Genomic DNA, 21,770 nt, shown 5'->3' with positions numbered 1-21,770 from the left:
TTACAGACTTGACCTTGACTCAATTCGACACCGTCCACCTTTGGCGATTACCCGCATGCGCGACGTGCAAACAACGTAGCTCTGCCAGCGGCCAAGACAGGCCACGTAGTCCGGGGCCTGAGACCGGTCGAGTCGGGTAGGCTGATGATCACCGCTCAGGCGTATTTTCTCCCAAATAGGCGACTATATTCCGACTCGAATGAAGTCAGAGGCTCTCAGATGTTCCACCAGCGGCAAAAGCGTGATGATATTAAGTACAAGCCACCCGGCCGCAGCTATCTTTGCCGCTCAAACTCTTCCGATAGCAGGCGTCCATTTTTTCTTGATCTCTGTCCATTGGGAGATAACCTCTGTTTGTACAGAAGTGGGGTGGAGGCTACTGTCTCAAAGCGGAAATCAAGTTGGCGGTGTTGAAACACTGTCTGAGTTAGTCCAGCCAGCGTTGAGCTCTGGAAACTGCCCACACGCACATCCTGGCTACGGGCTGATAAGAAGCCCCCACTTGCTCCGTGAGACCACTAGCGCCGTCGTATAAATAGCTCAGCGCGGACCCTTGCATCCTTCGGGATTCTCAATGAGCAGAGGTTCTCAATAGCCGGGTTTGGGTCCAGAGCTGGACCGACCCGGACTTAGCCATTCCTCCATTCTCCAGTGTTAAAGAGAGAAAGTGTGAAACATTGAGGAGGCCGGACGATGTTCTTTGCCACATCCGGCACAGGATGAATCACATCAGTCTGAGTCTCGTGGAATGGCCCCAAAAAGACCATGGGGTGGCGTCCTATGAGGCCGAGGCTGAACCTCTTGGACGGGACAGGCCGATGTTGGCTTCGAGCGACGTGACCCTCTCCTACCGTCAGTTGCGCGACGCGCATTGCTACATTAGCCCGCATTGGGAGTCATTCGCATGCTGAAGCACACGGCAGTATTCACGGCTACATGGAGAGCCGTTGCTGCGTGCCGCAATGCTGACTATTCTTGATCCCCTCCATCGGCTTTCTGAGAGCCAACGCAGCTGGACGCGTGTTTGTGTACAGTTGCCATTTGCCATTTGGAAGAAAAAGTCTGAAAAATCGGAAGCATTCTTGACGATCGAATGTTGACAGGGATGGCTACATGTGCACGCTTACGGCCTGTTGTAGTCACGTGCGCGCACTGGGATGGGTGCGGGGGATATTTCATACACCTCCCACTCCCATTCAGGAAGAAAAGCCAACCAGATAACACCGCAGCGGAGTGGACGTTGGTTTTAAGCTGCATACATAATGCACACTGCACAAGTGCGCACGTGTCCACGGGCTCCCATCATCGTCAGTGCGCTTGACGGATCGGCTTCCGATGTGGGGGTTGGGGGTGGGGGGGATCCCTTCAGGAGACCTGTCCTCAACAGAAATGGGGAAATGAGTCGTGGCACTAATGACGCTGCAGAAGGAGACAAAAAGCTCCAACATCAACATCAACGTCAAAAGGCGCGCATGATTCCGTCCGAGTCGAGAAAAATTTGGTGAAATCTTGAGAGGGTTGTTGAAGTCTCGCGTGATTTTTGTGGCGCACTAGTGAGACTACCAAAAGTCTCATGTGATTTTCAGGGCCTCTCGTAATATTTGCGCAAGGCTCATGTGATTTACGGGACGTCGTGCGAGGTTTGCCCAAGTCCTGCGCTGTGTGCGTTCGTTTCGCTTTGTTTCTTGCAAGATTTTGCGCGAGTCTCAAGTGCGAGACTTGTTAACGTCCCCTATGATTGAGGGGTAGTTCTGCAAGATTATCCAAAATCAGGCGTGGTTGAGTGGTATTGCCGCATGATTTGGTGGGAGTCGCAAATGATTGAATGGAATTTTGGATCATCTCAAATTTGGCTTCACCTACCCTAGATTTTGGGGGGATGAACTCCTCGTTAAATGAAAGCGGTAACGCTACAACAAATCAAGCCCAACCGCGTTTATTGCCGTCTTTAAAATGAGGAACGAGCGCCCCCCAAAATCCGATGAATATTCAGATTGTTGCACACGCCTTGGTGTGAGGTTAACGCGTTCCCTCATTTCTCTTTTAGTAGCCAGCGGGGAGGCTCAGGGGCTTGCGGACGACAGCGCGGCGCTGCCAGTGCCGAGCAACGTTAACCCGACCGTGCCGCTCGAGGGGGTTTTTCACAGCTGAACGCGAGAGGACGTCGGGGCCTCGTACGCCAGAGGAGCCCCTGCGGCGGCTGTCCGAGTCTCAGCCGTCCGTCCCTTCCGCCGGTGCGCCCGTCCAAACGGCCGGCTTGTTCAAGTGAGCGCTGCCTCTGACGGTGACAAATGGCCTTGTCCGTCCAATCCGAAGTTTGGAACCACAAGACTTAGAGTCCGCGGTGACTTTATTTGTTCAGAGGCACGGATGAGACAATCCCGAATCCCGAATCCCAAATCCCCTTATGCACTAAAACCTACTGTAAGGACAGGTGGTGTCGTTTTTTGGGGGGAGCCAGGAAGGACTGTAAGATTTCTGCTGCCTTGACAGTCATGAGCCTTCATGGTGATGAAAAGGTACGGACTAGGGCAGTGTTTCCCAACATTTATTGAGCCAAGGCACCCATTTCCCATGAGAAAAACCTCACAGAGCAATATCACCAAAAGTGTGACTGCGGAAATAATGGCCGCGTCTCACAAATGGACTCACTAAATGTGAAATTGGGGGCGGCTCAAGTGAAAACCAAAAACAATTTACTCAAAGGAAGACATGAGTAGTTTGTTGTCCCAACACAGGCGGACACGCAGCTCACTTGTTCCTTCTGGCACCCAACGGAAGAGTCTTGAATTGTTCTGCCTGTCGCTGTACGTCGCCGACATAAAGAGATGAACAAAGACTTTTTCCAAATGATGACGGCATTATTGGGATAGGGACAGAGCTTTGCTACAAATGCGAGAAATTGACGCCCGCCAATAACGGCTTTCAAATTCTCTCTGGATAAGCGCAAAATGGCAGCAAAGAACTTTGCCCCTGCGAGAGAGGGAACCGACTGGGAAACGAAAGCCCTCCTTCCATTTCAACACAGTCCCTCGGCACCGAGATGCCACAAGACGGCGAGAGAAGCAATATTTTTCACCAGCAGTGCTTGTACGATGGCGACCGTTTGGCCTTTGGTTTGAGCTTGTGTGGAGAGCAAAAGTTGGATTATGTGCTCCAATACACTTGGAGATTGTGTTTGGGGTGTTTTGGGAGGTCCGGAACGGATGAATTGCATTTCCTTTCATTTCAATGGGGAAGTACGATTTCAGACATGAGCGCTTTCAGGTACGTCACGGCGTGGATTCAACTAGTATCTCCACTGATCTCAATGGGAAGACTGCTTTTGCCTTTCAAGGTTCCGCTGTGTCTGTGGATGGTATCACAGGACGGTTGGATGGAGGATGAAAGCAACACGGACCAAGAAATGGCGTGAGCCAGGGCGCTCACCGAAGCCCGCCCGCGACACACGCACATCTTGTCAGGGAGGCTCAGGAAGTGCTCGCCGGGTTGATGACAAGGCAGGGCCGCTCGGAAAAAGCAAATGCCTGAGGCCCCGGCGTGCCAGAGGGGCTTCCTGTTCAGGAGGACAAAGCCACCGTGTGTCAGCCCCACCATCCCCATGTCAGGCCCGTATCGCCTCCCACTCCGGCCCCCCATCCGTCCCCACCTCCGCAGCAACTTTGATTCGCGGCCAAAGCAAACAGTCCGACGGCCAGGAACCGCCACGGTCCCGGTTCCCATGGCGACGGCACATGCGGGCACCGCTTCCGACGCGATGATCGGAGCGGACAAAGAGGGCGATTCAGAGACATGCGTTTGGATGGCCGGCAGAGTTCGGATGGAAATAAAACAACAACAACAACAACAACAACAAAGGACGGCGGGCAAAAACGTATCGCCTCCAATCAACGGAGAGAAATGGACACGCGGAGGAGGAGGAGGCGTGTCGGACACGCCAAGGAGGCGTGCTGGACGGAAAACCTTTTGGCTTTCTCAGGTTGTGCACAGCGATTAGCAGTCTGAAGTCAGATGCAATTTTTGAAAAAGCCAAACGTGCACACTGCATCAAATGTCCAGTGGGGGCTTCCTATTGAGCACATCTGGCTCGCAGTTCGGAGGTTGTGGGAGAACTAAACACTGGACACCCTGAAAAAGAAGAATCTGCGATGCAACGTGTTCCCTTTACCAAATGAACATGTTTGAAGTGGAGGAAGTTCTTTTTACATTTGGATGAACAAGTCCACCCATGTTTTGGTTCAAATGATTTTATTGCAAAAAAACAACAGCATTCGGGAGACGAGGTAGCAACACCAGATCCGATGTCCAATTACGATGGCAGTCGTGAAACCGCTTGGAGGAACCGGCTTGATTGCCGCGAGAAAACTCTCGTGGCTGTCGAAAGTGCGTCGAGCAACCAGAGGGTCTTTTGTTGTCACAAGGCCAAGTTTATTGCTGTTTTTAATTTGGCAAAATGATTGCCATCTGTTCAAAGGTTATTGTTGTGTCTTGTTCTAAAAACGCTTTGGCCAGAACGGTTGATGAAGTGAACGTGGTCTGCGGAGCTGTACCTCCCCGCCGGCCAATTATCCTAATCCCAGCCTGTTTATTATTATTTTGGACTCCGCTGCCATTGCCGACGCCTCGGCCCGAACCGCCGATCGGGGAACCCGGAGAGTCGTCGGAGGATAAGAAAAACACTGAAACGGTCCAATCACTTCAGTTCTGCCTTCATTGAATGAACCAGCCCATATTTATGTTTTGCTCCAAAAGACTCCTTCCTCATTCATCATCAACTCAGTCGGCAGGGATTACTCCTCCCAACGTGGCTTGGGTTTCTGATGAGGTCCTGCCTCTCCGCACTTTGTGCCATTGACCGCCTTTTCAGAGAGCGTCATTGGGTGAAACCGATGTCATTCAATATAGCAGCATCACAGATCGCTGATGATGTCACTCAATATAGCAGCATCACAGATCGCTGATGATGTCACTCACACGCACACGCACACGCACGCGCACGCGCACGCGCACGCACACGCACACACGCACACGCACACCCCCACTCACCGTTTCAACGGAAAGGCTCAATTGCAGAGATGAGTACAGACACAGGTCTGCTTTGAATGAGAGAACGTGCTGCCATCTGATGGACAAAAGTGAGAGACAAAAAAATGAGTGAATTCTTTCTTTTTGGGGGGGCAATGGCACGCCTATCATTCCAGTGATACGGCACCCTTGTGGAAAACAGTCAAAACAAACGGTGCATATGCTTTGAATGGTAAGAAAGTGGACGCATCTTATGTGTGGATGCATAAGAAAATAAGTGAATAGTGATGCACTCTCAAACTAAACATAAAACAAAGACTTCCGCACGTAATTAAAACAACCACAGAGCTTTGCCTTAGATACGTCATTTTAGTTTGATGCTAACAGACAATGCTTGATGCCATACGTAGACTAACCAATAGCATGCGTGTCACGGTTTCGTAACATTTTGAGCAATGGCTGTGAGAACACCAACGGTGCAGCAACACGTCAGCTAAAAATATACAGCGTAACACAGGCGTATCTTCTTTATCCTCCCCAAAAACGACAAATTTAACTGCAGCTTACTGAGGACTGTCTCCATGTAAGAGATGTTTGCGAAGGTGGCAAGTGAGGATTTACTATAGATTAAAAACACTTTAAGAGGCGATCTGGTCTTTGCTCGCTGGAATTGAACAGTAGCACTGCAGGAAATTCAATTTCCTCCGGCCCTTTCGCATGTCGGATAATAGCCTCTCCCAGAAGCCTGCTCCCGCCTGACCTCCACTTGCACCTGTTTTGGTGGCGCGGCCTGCCTCGTGTCACTCACCTCGTAACGCTGACAACACCACCGCGGCGAGTGTAAATGAGCGCATTCACCCGCTCGGGTTCCTGGCTAATAAACCCGGGCCGCTGGCAACGCGGGCCTACTCCGTACGCCACGCGCACGACTTGGTGTCAAAGTTAATCACAGCTCATTTTCCCAGGCTCAGTTCGGCCCAATTCCCCAAAGCAGGCCCGGTTGCCGGCCGGATCGCCTCGCCAACACAAGAAATTGTTTGTTTGTGCAGCTCCGGCACAACTCGCTGGGAAACCGAGAAGGAGAAAAAAATAAATAATAATCAATGCGGTCTTTGTGACGCCATCATGAGAATAAACCCCAAAAAACAACCCCCCCCCCCCAAAAAAAAAAGCCAAATCTGTGCACAAAACCAGGACACATAACACCAAATAAATGTTCGAAAAAGAGCAATTACTTTTGCTGGGCTATTCTTACAGCTCTATAGGAAACAAACGCTTCTGTTGTCGAGTACAAAAGTAGTCGTTGATACAAAACAGATTTCAGGGTATATATATATATATACATATATACATATATACATATACATATATATATACACACACACACACACACACCCCCACACACACCCACACACACACACACACAATTTAAAGTTATTTGACCTTTTTAAAAGCTGCACAAAATGACAACATTTAAGAGGAAGCAAACCGTCATGAATGCGGGTTAGAGGACCCAAATGCAGGAGGCAAAAATGAAGTGCAATGTTATTTCATTTAAAGAGTACAAAAAAACAAACAAAGTACTGGGATAATACCAAAACAACAAGGCCCTAAACAAGTACTAGTAGTGACGGGACGAGCAACACTGGTGCATCAGAACTGTGCCGAGATCTCAAGTGTGAAACCCCGTATTGGTGCGTGCGTGTATCGCTTTAACAAAAAATCATGTAATCAATACAGGAAGTGTGTCGTTTGGCTGTGCCGTGTCAAATTGCGTTTATAAGGAAACAAATTGCGTTTATAAGGAAACAAAGTGCGTTTATAAGGAAACAAACTGTATCGACATGTTGTGGGTTAGTTGGAGATTGACCACTTTGGTTAACAAAATCCGATACATAAATGACACGTTATCTTATTCCTTATAAATTGCGGCCTGATCATCCTGGAAGGGGGATTCCCCCATCTGTGGTCCCTTCTCAAGGTGTCTCACTTTTCCCCAGATGGTTTTTTTTTTAGTTTTTCCTTGCCCTCCTGGGGGTTAAGATCAGGGGATGTCGTGTATACGATCTGGTGCATATGTGAAGCCCTTTGAGACTTTCCTGTGATGAAGGGCTATATAAATCAATTTGACTTGACTTGACTTATCTCTCAATTTTATTCGATACATTTGTTATGTATTACATGCTCATTTGAGCCTTTACACAAACAAGCAGATTTTGAACTCTTCTCAACAGCAACTTCACTCAGCAAACAAATGGAGCAAATACAATATAGAAAGATCACATTTCATTACAAATCTAGCAATTGAATAAATATTTGTTATTATTTGACAAGCTAATGTTGGGTCAGCATGCAAGTTTATCCTTTTTTACATAACGTGACAAGCAATGATTTTGGATGAACAGCAGAGGTCAGTGTTGACTGACCAACACAGTATCAATACAGCGTTAACACAGGTCATGTACTGTGTCAATACACTCCATGAGGTATCGTCAACCCATCACTAAGTACGAGGACTAGGACTTAACTTTGACAAATGACAAACCAACCAAACCAACCAACAAGGACTGAAGACAAGCGGGGAACTAAATACAGACAAGTTGACGATACAACGAGGAACACCTGGACAAGACACAGCGGGTAGGAGGGAGCTGATTGGCTAACACCAGGGACCCGCATGACAAGCACAAGTGCCCTCAATAACTTGACGAGAGACGGACAAAGGAACACAGGAAACTCAAGTCCAAAACCAAACTCAAAAGACGGACTGTGACACAAACCTTCCAAAAGAAATCTTATTGGAGGGGAAGGAGGCTCAGTGAGAATAAATAAATACATAACATAACTGTCAAAACATGAGTGAACCTCTAAAGAAAAGAAAAAACCCTCTAATAAGGAAACGTATGCAATCTGTGAATAGTACACAGCTAAAAAAATAAAATGGGAAACAAATATTTGTGAACTCGGTCAAATTTGGAGTCAAGAATAAAAGAAATGAAAAAATAAGAGTCTGGAAAGAAGAAATTAATCAGCTGTCAAAAATAATCCATTTTAAAAAATCAGTGCGAAATAAGAAGCACAGAAATCGGTCAACTTTTGTCCGTCTACAGTAAGTATACCTGTCAAAAGCATGAAGGTCCTGAGTGATTGTTTGCGGGCGCCCACTTGGGTCCTGACGAGCGGCCTCCGAAGAAAGGAGCTTTTCGTTCTTGACAGAATGCACCAAATGCGCAATTTGGGGCTCGGCGCTGACAGCAAATGGCTTTGGGAAAAGGCTTGGACTGGCCCCCCCAAACTGCATCAGATGTTAAAACCAGAGTCTGTCGCGTGCGTGTGCACGGGTGGCATGCAGCGTGTCCCCTGCAGCTGGAGAAGAGGCGCGCATGCGCGGCTGCCTTCCTGTCTGCGTGTCCAACGTAGCGACCAACGCTTGGGACCGCTTGCGCTCCATGGCGCCAGACTGCCATCGACAGATCCAAGGGGGTACTGCAGGAGAGGCAAAGGTGGCTGACATAGCTCTCGCTTTGAAGAGCTGCCAGTCAAGCTGCTGAAATCCAAGAGAGCAAGATATCATCTCATGCAAGTTGAGGGCCTTTTCACACAGCACAGCACACAAAATCACAGAATCGGTGAAAAGTGAATCAAATATGCGGCGGACTTCCTCGACATCCATTCCACTAATTCACGAGCCGGTTCTTCTTAGCAGGCTAGCTAGTATGCTAATACAACTGCTTATGCTTTGTACAACTGCTGAGCCCATGTGAAGGTGCTTTGCTTGTGATGAATAAATCAACTACTGAATGCAGCGCTTGATGCAACATTGGTTAATGACTGTGTACACGCTACGTACAAGCAAGGTGCTGATGCGTTGCCGGGGTTGTTTTTCTTTCTTTTATCTGTGACGGGGTCTGTTGCGTTCATTTACTGACAGAATGGAGCTGCCATATCCCTTCCTTATAACGGGGCGCTGACGAGCTGCAGTGTTGACAGATTGAGCTAAAACAGAAGGCGGGCATTCGCAGCTTCCTCCCTCTGAGATTTGTCGGCCGCCTTCCGGATGCTGACACGCCGTACGCCAGCGGCTCGGCCAAACACGCCAACTCGGACGGCTTCCCGTCGAGCCGTCATCGCCTCTCGACAGCCGAGCAAATAGTCGCTCAGCGGACCGCGTTGGCGTCGACAACCTCTTCCGCGTCTCGCTCGGCCCACTGCGATTCGTTCTGCTGTTTGTTCATGGCTCCGTGGAATATGAGCCAGGGGAGCCGAGGCGCTGTCAGACGTGCCTGTTCAGCGGGAGGGCGACCGCGCTGCCGGCGCTCGCGATAGCTCCTTGCCATTCTTTCAAATCGGCGTCACGGCACAGTCAGGATTCGCTCGCTCGCTCGCTCGCTCACTCACTCACTCGCTCACTTCGCTCGCTCGATCGCTCGCTCGCTCACTCACTCACTCACTCACTCGCTCACTCGCTCACTCGCTCACTCACTCACTCACTCGCCATCCCATTCCGACAGAACTCGCAGACGCGGCGTCCTTCTAATCTAATCGATCCCTTCTAATGACGTCACTCGCCGAGATTCAATCATTTCAACGGTGAGTCAAACCTCACAACAGCGATCGAATACTGTGGCCAGTTTCCCGCTTCGCTGTGCGGATAAATATACATGCGGCTGTTTCTAGGTCTCGTTGGAGCTCTTAATGGCCCACGTTGCGCGTTTTCATCCCGCACGGGCTCAAAGAGAATATGAATCGTCTCGGGGGGCCAGAGCTCGCTCTGGTTTGTCCGCCTGCCGCTGTCTGCGTAACTCCTCCGCAATCTGTGGAATTAAAAGAGGATAAATATTATCAAGTGCAGCCGGAGAAGCTGTTGTGTATTTGTGCTGGGGGGTAGGATGAGAGGGAAGGGTGGAGGTCAAAGGTCAAGGTGGAGAGTGACATTGCCGTCAGGCCTTCTCAAAATTGTTTGGGGGCAGAAGGAACCCTGACAGGGGACCCACATAGTCGGAAGGCCACTGAAGCCTAACTAGCCCGAAATGCCGTAGGACTTCCAAAGTTGCATGTTTTTGAGGTCACAATGCTTTCACTAATATTCAATATACTTTTTAGGGACGGACTTGCTCTTGCTTTAGATGTTTAACGAGGGCGATGTCGCTACGGTAATTGAATGTTGGTCATGACGGTGGCATAAAATAAATAAATAAATACAATAAAATACAGTAGCCTGCCGGAGCCCCGCGTGAGCGCGACAAATGATCAAACAAAATAGTGCCGACGTCGACGAGTCATTTTATTGGCGTAAAGCTGGTCATTATGCTTCATGGCAAAAGGGATTATATAGTCTGCTGTCAAATGGTTTCACAGCGCAGACAAGGCGCGTGCAAATTGGAGAAACGTGACCAGTGCAATACAAGTCAAGCAGCAACCACGGATTGTCTTTGCCTTTTGGGGAGGTTCGGCTGCGGCGTGGAGTGCAAACGCGATTCGACAGTACGCAGATAGGGAACGGTTACCAAGAAACAAAAAGACAAGCAAGGCACAAGCGGCTCCTCCATTATCCAGTTTGCCTGCGAATACGCTCTTGCTTGATGGCGTTGATGAACTTCCAGGTTTCCACACTATGAGAAAGGCAGATGTCCTGCGGGAAGCCCGGGTACTTGCGCTCCAGTGAAGGGTCCAAAATCCAAATCAGGCTGCGAAGAGACAAACACAGTACGGGCGAGAAGCGGCACGTCACTCGCAGCAGGAAACAGACAGAGAAAGTACTTTTGGAAAGTACCTCCAGACTGGCTTGCGCTCATCTGGCGCCTCGGGGTTCTTCAGATCCAGCACCAGCAAGTCGTGCAGCTCCAGCAGGAGGGCCTCCGTGCTGCTGCCGTGGCAGAAGTCGGCCAGCAGGCGGCGCTCATGCTCACCCAGGGCCAGCTTGTACTCCTCGCAGACTTGCTCAAAGGGATCCTGCGGGCAAGCGGCAGCTGGTGGGCAAGCAGCAAAGGCAGTTGCTCGCCCAGCTTACGCTGCGCTTGCGCAAAAGTGGACGGACAACTACATTTGGAAAACGTTTTCGGCAATTCAATGCAACAAAAACAAAATGAAACTACAGGAACTCGAGTTATAGCGAAAATAGCCTTCCTTTGGTCAATGGATTTCCTGCAAGAGCTTGCCGCCCATAGTGGCACTGTAACAACAGTTTGCAGGTGCACCTAATGCAGCGGCCCAATTAGTCGATAGCAGCAGGCCCCGGCCCGGGAGTGCCAATCCCCCGAACCCCTCCCCACCGATACTAGCGGGCCGGTACTCACCATCCATCGCACCGCACGCGGACCTTTCGGCTCCTCTTCTCCGGGCTGCCCGCCGGAGCTCCGGATGCCGAGCCGTCCTTGCTCACCTGCTGTGGGGGGAGGCGGCGGCGGCGGCGGCGGCGGCGGCGGCGGCGGCGATACCGGTGGTTCTGGTGGCGTCCCTTTGTCAGCATGTTTAAAAGCCGGGGGACTGGGCGACGGCAGGTCGTGGTTCGGCTGCGTCAACGCAGCCCCCATCCAATCCCCCGATAGCTACGCCAAGTCGTGGAAGAAAATGGACCGGAAACACCGTGTTACATCCTGGCGCTGGCTCTGCGCTGGTCACGTGACCGGCTACCTTACCACCAAAAGGAAATCATTAAGTTATGTTAACGATATGAATATCTACTTCGTACATTGCATTTCATTGAATGATGCAAAGGTTCATGCCAGACAGGGGAACTACCCCAAGGGCTCTTCGACTCAGTGAGTAAAAAGTCATATAGAAAGTCAAAATCAAATAAAACAACAATGATCTCAATGCACTTTAGTAAAAACGGAACGGATAAAATGTAAGACGCTGAAAGTGTTACAAGGTCTGAACAAATACAAAAAATTAAAAAATTAAAATAAAACTGGGACCGTAGCAGTTACACTTTAATGCCAGCAGATGGCGGAAATGATCCACAATAGACATCTTGTCAATTGTGAGGGGCGCTCGGTAAGGAATGGTTCGAAGACTGAAACTTAATTAATAAGGAAACATTTGAAAAATTGACACCACTTTTAATCAGGGCACGTTGGTAAATTCACTGTGACGCCCGTGCGCTACTCAGAGTGAGAAGCCGAGCGCGCTCATCCCCCGTCACTTTCCGAACGCCGCCTATATTCGAACCCGAGCAGGCCCGTCCTTGAAGACTTCCACTTGCGCACCGCGGCCCCAGTTGGAGAAGTGGGCCATGCAGGCAGGCAGGCGAGAAGTGGGCCGGCCAGGAAGGCAGGAAGCAAAAGATGAACAATGTGCTCCTCTCAAGACCGCAGCTCTCACTTGAAGCCAGTCGGACGCATCAATCACTGTCATTGTTTAAATGTTACAGCAATATTTTTTTCATGTACAGTTGAAGCCTTTTCCTACTAGAGTACGATTTTATTGTTGCAAAAATACATGTACAGCTTTCCTTTGCGTGAAATTCTCTTTTATTTTTCTCCTTTTATTCCTCTATTTAATAGAATGTGTTCTTCGTACGACTTTCGAGCAGGTTTGGAATTCTACAAGACAGTTTTTTGGGGGGCATCTATCTCTGTGCATGGTTTGGCAAGGCAAAGCGTAGAAGGGAGGGCGGGACACACTTGTACCTGCAGCCCCACGGGGGTGCGCAGCGATAACGAAGTCACCGGCGCACCTAATCTAGGACAAGCACACCTAGACATCCTTCATGACTCTCGCGTTTTCTCGCCAGAAACGCGTCCGCGGAGGTTCGCTAAAGTGGGTCGCCCGGCGGCTTTTTTTGGATCATGGAAGGAGCACAAAAAAAATAAAAAATAAAATAAAATAGATGCCACGGAAAATGATGGCGCCATCCTACAAATTCGCCAAGTGGGTCAGCTGCAGTATGACAAAAGCAAGACGGAAATGTCCATTTTTCCCCTCAAACATTTTATTGATCTTATAGAAAATAAAGGAAGCTGTATCAACAAACATACGATATATACACCAATAACCTAGGACACCTCACGTTTAAATCCACATTGTATATGTCAATGCATACGGGACTTATCTACAGGTTGCAAAGGGTACAATCCTGATGTAATTTATAAATAGTTACAATTCACATGTTCTCATACAAAGTACTGCAGTATTTTATTCCAACCCATAGAGAAAAAAAATGTATAACATTTGTATTACTCACTTTTGTGAAACATGGAAGCACAGGGGCCGCGAGGAGAAAAAAAAAAAATAACACAGTCGATTGTATACAAAGATTACGAAGAGAGAGCGCTGCTGTTTATTCTCTCCCATTCCTCTTTTTTTTTAACAGCCACATGAAAATAACGGCTCAGTGTTCCAAAATGTCGCAACGTATACAAAACACTGTGGCGGGTGTTGCCGACGAGCTATAGCAGCACAGGAACCTCGCTTGTCCAAACGCACACAATACACAAACAAACGCACAAAAACTATACGGCAACAACGACAAAAAGATATGGCAAGTGGCCCATGAGACATTTGCCACATACTGTACTCGACTGCAGGCATTCTCAAAGTGTGGCTCCCTCTAGTGGTATGCAAAACACTCACTGCCCAAGTACACTTCAGTTGTTGAAAAGTTCAAATCATTTGCCTTTGATTTCTAAAAGCTCGTTATCTCAACATTTGTTTGGGTAGAATTTTGTGTGCAACATATTTGAATTGAATCATTCAAAAGCATCAGCTGAGGACCAGACCAAAGTCAGCGTGTCAATGTAATAAGTATACTTCTACAGTGCTGCCCGAAGATAAGTGAGCCTCAATTTGGCGCCGGTAGACACTTGGCAACTTCCGGCCACCATCGATTTACATTGGTTTACTTGTAGTGGAAAGATATATACGTCGAATGTAATGTCATGTAATATAATATATCTTTTTTGGCAATATGAAGAACATGTAAAAATGGTGGATTTCTGGGGGCCTGGAACGGATCAATTGCGCGTCCATTCACTTCAACAGAGAAAGATTATATGAGAAACTAATGTTTTAATACACGCCACCGTTTTCTGAGTTTGTGGAAGGGCGGGCAGTGGTACTGCGTCCAGCAAATTCCTCCAAATTCCACTCAAAAGCCGTAACATTGCAGGAAAAGACTACTTTTCTCCCTCCGTGTATCAAACGGAACTTTATTTATGTGGCTAAATAACACGTATTGAATATTACAGGGGGATAAGCACTAATGGATATTGTTGTTTTTTTAGGGGGGGGGCGAAGAAAAAATGGCAACAAACAGCCTTTTTCAAGAATAAACTGTGTAACATGATTTTGATCATCTTTGGGGGAAATACAGCAAAGTAAAAAAAAAAATCCTCTGTGGTACAAGATTGAAGTTAGATATCTTCTGGAGAGAGTCCAAACAATACGAGAATAAAAATTTAAATTGTATGTCATAATACTTGCAAACTAGTTGTTTTTAAAATTGTAAATGGGGATGGGGGGGGGGGGGGGGCGAATTTAAATTTCTGAAGAGTTTGCTTGAAATCCAAAAGCAAACTATACATCTAAGAAATATATACTTTGAGAACCGGTCAGCAGTCTATGGATCCCTTGAAATTGTTGGTTCCAATCCGCGGTCAAAAGCCGGCACAAAACAAAAAAAGGAATGAGAGCCGCCTCCTTGCTTCTCCTCACACGTTTGTTGCTGCGTTCTGGTTCATCGTCAAACTGGTTTGTCCTGAGCTAAACAAGCCGAGTGCACACAAAGCCTCGTCCCCAAGAGTCAATCAATCAATCAATCAATCAATACCCTGAATAAAATTGAAAAGAAAAAACACAGCATTTTCATTTGAGTAGCTACAGTTAGCGCTACGTGGTGAGCAAATGCCATTGGAAAGGGCTTCATTTGGGCCCGTTCCAGTCTGGAGTCAGCTCGCAAGATGACGGCACGTTTCGATCCAGTCGATTCAGGGCTTAGGTCCAGGCATTCTCAAAGTGTGCCACCCAGGCTACATCCAGAGGACAGAATGAAAGCTTCAAACATAATGCAGAGGCGCGTTGTGTTGCAGGAGCTCACGACAAAGAGGGAGGATGCTTTTTGGGAATAAAAGCTCCCACTTGTTTGGGGGGGGGCCATTTTCATAGGCTAAAAATGAACACCGTTACCCTCAGATGAGTAAGCCACGCCCCAATTATGATGTGCTTTTGGAAGTCAAAACCGCAAAAGCTGGAGGAGGAGGCGGAAACAAGAGGAGGTTAAGCACCGATGCCACTGCGACAAGCTGACCACCCAAGTTGAGCTCTACGGACTGGATTGAAAACAGCACGGCGTTCACGCTTGAAAACGGCACGGCGTTCACGCTTGAAAACGGCGCGGCGTTCACGCTTGAAAACGGCGCGGCGTTCGCGCTTGAAAGCAGCGCGCCGTTCGCGCTTGAAAACAGCACGGCGTTCACATGGACACCGCCAAACACACCGGCAAAAACAACATGTCACGTCACGCGCTACCACGCACTACGACGCGCCTGCACTCATGAGAAAAAAGCTAGCAGACTTCAATAGTAAGCCACTTTCGGTACAATTGGAAAAGATCATGGGGCGGGGCGGGGCGGGGCGGGGGGTAGGCGTCGAACAGTCACAGACTTTTTTTGTTGTCCACATACATTTTGTTCCCACAACATCTGACGGCCCTATAAAGGTAAACAAGCTCAACTTCAGCATACAGTATTTTTTTTTTTTTTTACAGCCCCCCCCTTGTCTTTTCTTTTCATTGTGTTTTCAGCGCATACACATATTATCGCATCCGGCGGTCATACGACTAGTTGTGTTAAATGCTGTCGCGGGGCGACGAGCAGAAAAGAACGCTAAGATTCCAGGCACGTGAATTGATGCTTGCGATTCGATTCTGGAGTTGTTTCTTGAAAGCGGACATAAGTGATTGTTTGGATACAACGACTGGTCGCAGTGTCTGGCCAGCCAGCAAAGGGCCGATTTTTGTTGTTGTCCGCCAAGCTACCCGAGCTGAATTGGTTCCCTTCCGTGAAGGTGAAGCGACGGTAACTCAAAGCACTGGATATGAAATGGCCTTTTCCGATTGAAATGGATGGACGCCTCACTGTCTTTGTGTAATTTGACCGTAAACCGCAAGCGGGAGTGGCGTTCAACAGCTGGGAGCCTCTTTTCGGACAAATTGCTCACTATTTGCCACGCGGCTTCTCACGGTGACGCGAGGTGAGACGCGAGGGAGTCGCTCGTATGTCAAGGCACCGCCAGCCATTCGTGGAAACGCGCGTCGCGAGTCGGCCGCTCGACATCCCCGCCCCCCTCGGCGCCGCGTTGACCTGACGAGCACGCTCGAGATTCTCCACGCGTGACTTGAAAGCGAGGCTGGGAGAAGATTTGCTATTTTCCCTGCCAGAGACGATAGCAAGCGGCGCCGTATTTCGTATTTCAGCCGGATTGTAAGTGTTAGCTTCCGATCGGCGTGCTACAGACGCGGCGGATCGAATGCCAATGAGGTTGGCGGCCGCGCACGCTAATCGGCAAGCGTAGGCGGTGTGCTCAAGGAAGCCAAAAGCGTGTCGTCTTTACGGGCAGCCGTCGCTCCGCCGGCGGGGGTAGAAGCGGCTCGCCGAGTGGCGACGCCCTCGCTCTGCCTCCCCGGCAGCCGCTCACCACACGCTAATTGGAGTAATGTGGCGCGCACCGGAAAGTGTGCTATGATTCTCCATCCTTGGGGTATTGCCGCTAAAAGACGTCGCAGACATGTTTGCTAAGACAGCTGGCGGCAACTGTTTGAAATGAAAATAAAAAGTCGTCATCTCCGAACATCCTCATCAGCCAACGTTGACTATTGGACGGGTTTGACTGCTTCCTGTCCAGATGGAGGGAAAGCGTTGCGATTTTCAGAGGTGCTCCTCCAAGACAGGCGAAGCGCCGCGGTCCCGGCGTAGCCGCGCCACTTGTCCCGAGAGCGACGCGGCCGTCGGCAGCAAGCGCGGCAGCCGGCGTTTGCGCTACTACGGCCACGAGGACCTGGCCTCCGTTTTGGACTTGACGATGGTGATGACGCTGGTGGCGGCCACTTTGGCGACGGGGTTGCGCGCCGCAGTCCTGGCAAAGCTCTGCAGCGCCTCGTACTTGGAGCGCAGCGCGTCCAGCTCGGCCTTCATGCCGGCGTTCTCGGCGGCCAGCTTGTCCACTTCCCGCTGCAGCTGCGCCTTCTGCTTCTCCAGCTCCTCCTTCTGCGTGACGCGCTTGACCCGGCAGCTGGCGGCGTAGCCGCGGTTCTTCAGCGTGCGCCGCCGCTGTTTCAGCTGCAGGATCTCCTCCTTGGTGAGGCCGCGCAGGTGCTGGTTCAGCTCGCGCACCGACATGCTCACCAGCTCGTCGTCCGTCAGGCTGGTGCCATTTTCGCCCGGCTCCCGTTTCACCTGGCCCACGGGTTAGGAAGTGGTCAGTGCGGGGGCCGGGAGGACTTGCGCATGCTACAAATGTGCCGCTTTTTTGCACTTGGCGTGGCCCTGCATGAAAACAACTGAAAAGAGGCCAATCGAGGGATTCCCAAAGCGTGGCGTCACGGGGGCACCATTGCAATGACATTACAAGCGCGCCAGAGCGACTGATAGTCAGCGGGTTTTTCCCCGCCGCCGCCGGCGTGGGCGCAATATCGACAAAGGGCTCCGTTTGAAAATATGCTCACGCAAAGGTGCCTTTTTGCTTTTGTGAAGCGCTGCGTGTTGAATTGTTTCTTCGAATTGTACCGCACGTTTGTTCGACAGCTGTAGCGCTAGCGCGCCGGGCTCGGACCGGACACGGAAGACGTGCCTGGCTCGCTGTTGTTCGCTTTTGTTCGCTGCGCGCCTACGCGGGGTCGCCTGGAGCGGAGGTGAGGATCCTCCGGCGGACAAAATTCGAACGTTTGAACGTCGCTAGTCAAGCCGGTGACCGGCGGTGGTGTTCTCTGCACTCCGGCTAATGCTAAATGCTATTTTGGTTGACAGTTCGCCGGCCGTAAACAAGTCAACGCACTCACCGTCGTTCAACCCGGCAGCTATTGGAAGCCGGCTGTATTCCTTTGCTCTTTTTGGGGGGGTTTTCGCTCGGCGCCGGCCGCTATCGGACGCCGGCTGTGTCCCGTCGCACACTGGAACGCGGCGGAGACGCTCAGCCGCACGCAAACGCTCAGCTCGCGTTGGGTCTCGGGGGCGACCGAAGCAGCGTTAGGCGGCTCGTAGGGTGACATTTCTCTGCGATTCTCAAGACACGGAAGCGGGCGGGAAGTAGTTCTAGTTCCGCTTAGGCGAAAACAGATGCCCGCTAGCGATCAGGTGCGGATGAGAACGACAGCGCCGACGCCAAACAACGTGAACGGCTGGAATTCCCACTTCGCCCGCAGCCCAAAGGATGACGATACACGGAGCTCGGAGCAAAAGCAGCTCAAGAGCCTGCGCAGGGTCCGGCTGCGGAGGACCGCAACGCTGCCCGCTCGCTCAAAGGCCGCCCGGTACCTTCAAGGCCTTGCTTCCCTTGCTTGGCGTCGTCATGCCCCGCCCGAGTCGGCGTCCACCTGCGCCGCTCGCTGGCTGGTCTGCGGAAAGAAAGACAGACGCACGAGTGGGAAACGGCAGCAGAAAGGCTCCGATTCAAAAGCGACAACTTGTGGATGACCGCAAAGCGCTCGGCACCAATAATCCACCGTCGTCTTGTCTTTGTCATGATGAGGCTTGGCCCGAGTCGCCGCATCGTGCAATGCTCTCACCTCTGCTCCTGCCTCGCAAAAGGTGCAAAAACGCTGGCTCGGCTTTGTCCCCCGACTCCGGGAAAAGAAACGCCGCCTACCTCAGGCTCCGCGCGGCCGGCGGGGAATTGCCGCAACCGCCATTCATTCCGTGGCCAACAATGTCAAAATGTCTGGCCTAAGATTCTAATCCTGTCATCCCACTCCCAGCGCTGCTGAATTCTACCCCGACCTTTGGGGAAATTTGCTCCATGCATTTTGTTGTCGGGATTGTGGAACCGGCGGGGACGAGTGCTTTCGACACAACCCGTTGTCAACCCCAGAGGCGCGAGTGTCGGGCCGGCCACCGAACGGAACGCCCCGTCTGCCGCGTTGCGGGTCGCTCTCGTGCGGGCCGCGTCCGGCCTCCGTTCTGGCTTCGATAGAACCTCGGAAAGCAGACATTTGCTTGGACCGCTTGGCAAACCCCCGCGTCGCGACAGTTGCTTTCAGCACCAAGGGTCGTTCAAGTGAGTGTCAAACTGGGTCAACGGTGAAAAGCATCAATTGGCACAAGACCTTGAACATTTTACGCTACACCCAACAAACAATTGCTGCGTCGGCCAACCCCGGCGCCTCCCACTGTGAGCCAAGCGAGCACGTTGCCTCCGTCAACTGATTTCTGCCCGCCGGCACGGTTGCGACCAAGCAGACCAACTAATGTAAGTCAAGGAGGAGGGTCCCAATGCGGTCTTTTTGCGGGTTTTTGGGATGTTTTTGAACCATCCCAAAGACAGGAGTCCCCAAAGACAGGAGACGCGTGCTCGTGGATTAGTCGACCTGTGCAGGCACGAACCTCAGCCGCGGAAGGACACACACGCAACGACCAAAAAAGAGAAGCAAAGCCACCGAGACTGGCCGCCTATTTCCATGGCAACAAAAGAAAGGGTGCGACAGGCGGGCTGCTCGGCAGAGCCGAAGAGGGAGCGGGAGGGCGGGAGGGATAGGGAGCGAGCGAGACAGACGCTTGTTAAAAATGACCTGAATACGACGCCATCACACGGGCCGGCGACAGAACAGTCAGAGGTCGCGCCGCGACTCGCATTCCTGATGCCGCCCGTCCACTTGGGGGAAATAGGTCCCGGGAAACGCTGCCACCTCGCGCAACCAACCGGCGCTCAATGGACCACCAACTGACAGATCTCATCCGGTGTGGATTTTGAGACGCAAACCGAGGAAGGCACCTGGACGCGGCAGGGGGCGCCGCGAGCGTCGAGGCCCAACAGACAACCACGGGCAGCGCAACGGCCGACAAGAAGGAGGCCTCGGCTAGGCCGACGTTGCGCGGCTTCATCCGGGACAGCCTCCGCAATTGGCAAAAGCGAGCGCACATACGTAGCGGTCCGCTCGTCTCAGCCACGGCATGGCCAACGAGTCGATACGGGACATCCGATGCGCGCCGCGATCGCAAAGGAGCAAACCCAATGGAACACCTCTGCTGTTTACAGCTTGAACATGGTCAAAGGCAAAATTCACGCTCCCGTCTGAGGGCGTGACATCGTGGTTTTCAGAAAGTGCAACGGAGGAAAAGATTCGCCTTTCCCAGCTGCGAGGACGCTGACTATTTTCTGCTCCGAACGAAAGCGTGAACGGCTCATAGGCGGCCATCGTCACTGGCGGTTCACAGTCAGCCAGTGGTCCTTCCAGCGGCGCAAATCAACTCGTGCGCGTCCAAGAGCCCGGTGACAAAAGAGCGAGCCCGCCGGCTGAAAGCAGCCGCTCAGCTGGCCCGTGCCATCGGGGGCCCACTTTCGTTTGATTGCAGCTCCGTCGAGCGGACTCTTGGGAAACCAGCAAGAAGCCACCTGCTGCTCGCCGACTCTCTCCCCCTTGCCAAATGAAGGCTGGCGTCGGGGAGTTACTGCCGCCTGCTGCGTGACGTGACGTGACGTGACGTGACGTGACGTGACGTGACGTGACGTGACGTGACGTGACGTGACGTGACGTGACGTGACGTGACGTGACGTGACGTGACGTGACGTGACGTGACGCCACGCCACGCCACGCCACGCCACGCCACGTCACGTCACGCGGGGGAAACCTTGCCGTCGCACTCGTTTATCAGCACCCAGACGGGGGGCCACCGACCGGCATGCCCTACGTACATTTAGTTGCTCGGCCAAAGAGGGCCGCCGCTCGCCGCCGTCTTCATCGCACGGAGCTCCGTTCATCGTCGTCGTACTCAATGGGAACTTTGTGATTTGGGTAGACCGCAGTCTGCGCGAGAGACGCTCATTTCCTAGAGGGGAGCGGAATCTGGTGGCAAACTTTTCCTCTCTCTCCACAGTCGTTCCAATGCAAAAGGAAACGACAAACCATGAAAGGTTCTTTCATTTGGACCGCCTGCCGCTGACGCCGAGGCACACGCCGGGCCTCCTTCGAGTTCCGAGCGCAAAGCCATCAAAGCCGCTGGAGTTGAAAGAATGAGCGGCGGGCCCTGAGCGATTCGCCCTTGCGAGAGGTTTCATCACCGCCCCCATGCAGGCTATGAAAAAAAGAATTTTCAACATTTGCTTGATCTTGCTTCCATGCGTTGCCATTTTCTGTAGTGGACAAATCTCCCGTTTGTGTTCCTTCCCGGAGGCTATCAATTCTCCCAAATAGGCGCAAGCGCTCCCGAGGCGCATACGACGAGAGAGATTGCGGTGGATTGAGTCTCGCTCTGGGTTTCGTCAACCGGCCCAATCCAGTCCTCTCCTTCACCAATCAGACCGCACGGCTAGGCAATTTGGCCACCATAAGAAAAATGACCTATTTTCCACACAAATCCCTTATTTGATTTTTTTCATCCAGTTTGTCCCTCACTTTGCTTATAGAAAACTCAAATGACATCATTCAAATCCAGTTTTGTTTTTTTCCCCTTCTGGGATTCGCTTGATTTCTCCTGATTCCAAACTGGCATTGACACCGAGGTCGCCAATTACGCTATCACTTCAAACTAGGGATGCCCCGATCACACACCCGACCGAGTCCAAGTCCGAGTCTTTGGTTTTGTCGAGTGTCTGCC

The 21,770-nt window shown here is 51.2% G+C and overlaps 1 protein-coding gene across 7 annotated transcripts in view; it reads right to left on the bottom strand.

Annotated features, from left to right (window-relative positions):
- Positions 1 to 10,285: 10,285 nt before the first annotated feature.
- Positions 10,286 to 21,770, bottom strand: part of LOC147133878 (transcription factor MafK-like) — a 16,295-nt gene continuing 4,810 nt past the window's right edge. For 2 of the 7 annotated variants that reach the window (XM_086055507.1, XM_086055501.1), the window contains exons 3-4: positions 18,495 to 18,569; positions 12,937 to 17,417 (exon numbers count right to left, since the gene is read on the bottom strand). In XM_086055507.1, the coding sequence (XP_085911633.1) occupies positions 17,004 to 17,417; positions 18,495 to 18,530 (450 nt within the window). In that variant the 5' untranslated portion in view covers positions 18,531 to 18,569 and the 3' untranslated portion in view covers positions 12,937 to 17,003. Of the gene's footprint in view, positions 10,713 to 10,798; positions 10,978 to 11,321; positions 11,659 to 12,936; positions 17,418 to 18,494; positions 18,575 to 21,770 lie in introns of those variants that run through there. The other 5 variants (XM_086055506.1, XM_086055505.1, XM_086055503.1 and 2 more) reach the window with 4 other exon arrangements.

This window comes from Filicampus tigris, chromosome 16, assembly GCF_054856515.1.
Source record: "Filicampus tigris isolate MCC_2025a chromosome 16, RoL_Ftig_1.0, whole genome shotgun sequence".
Classification (NCBI taxonomy): Eukaryota; Metazoa; Chordata; class Actinopteri; order Syngnathiformes; family Syngnathidae; genus Filicampus; species Filicampus tigris.
This window is presented reverse-complemented; position numbering and strand designations above follow the sequence as displayed.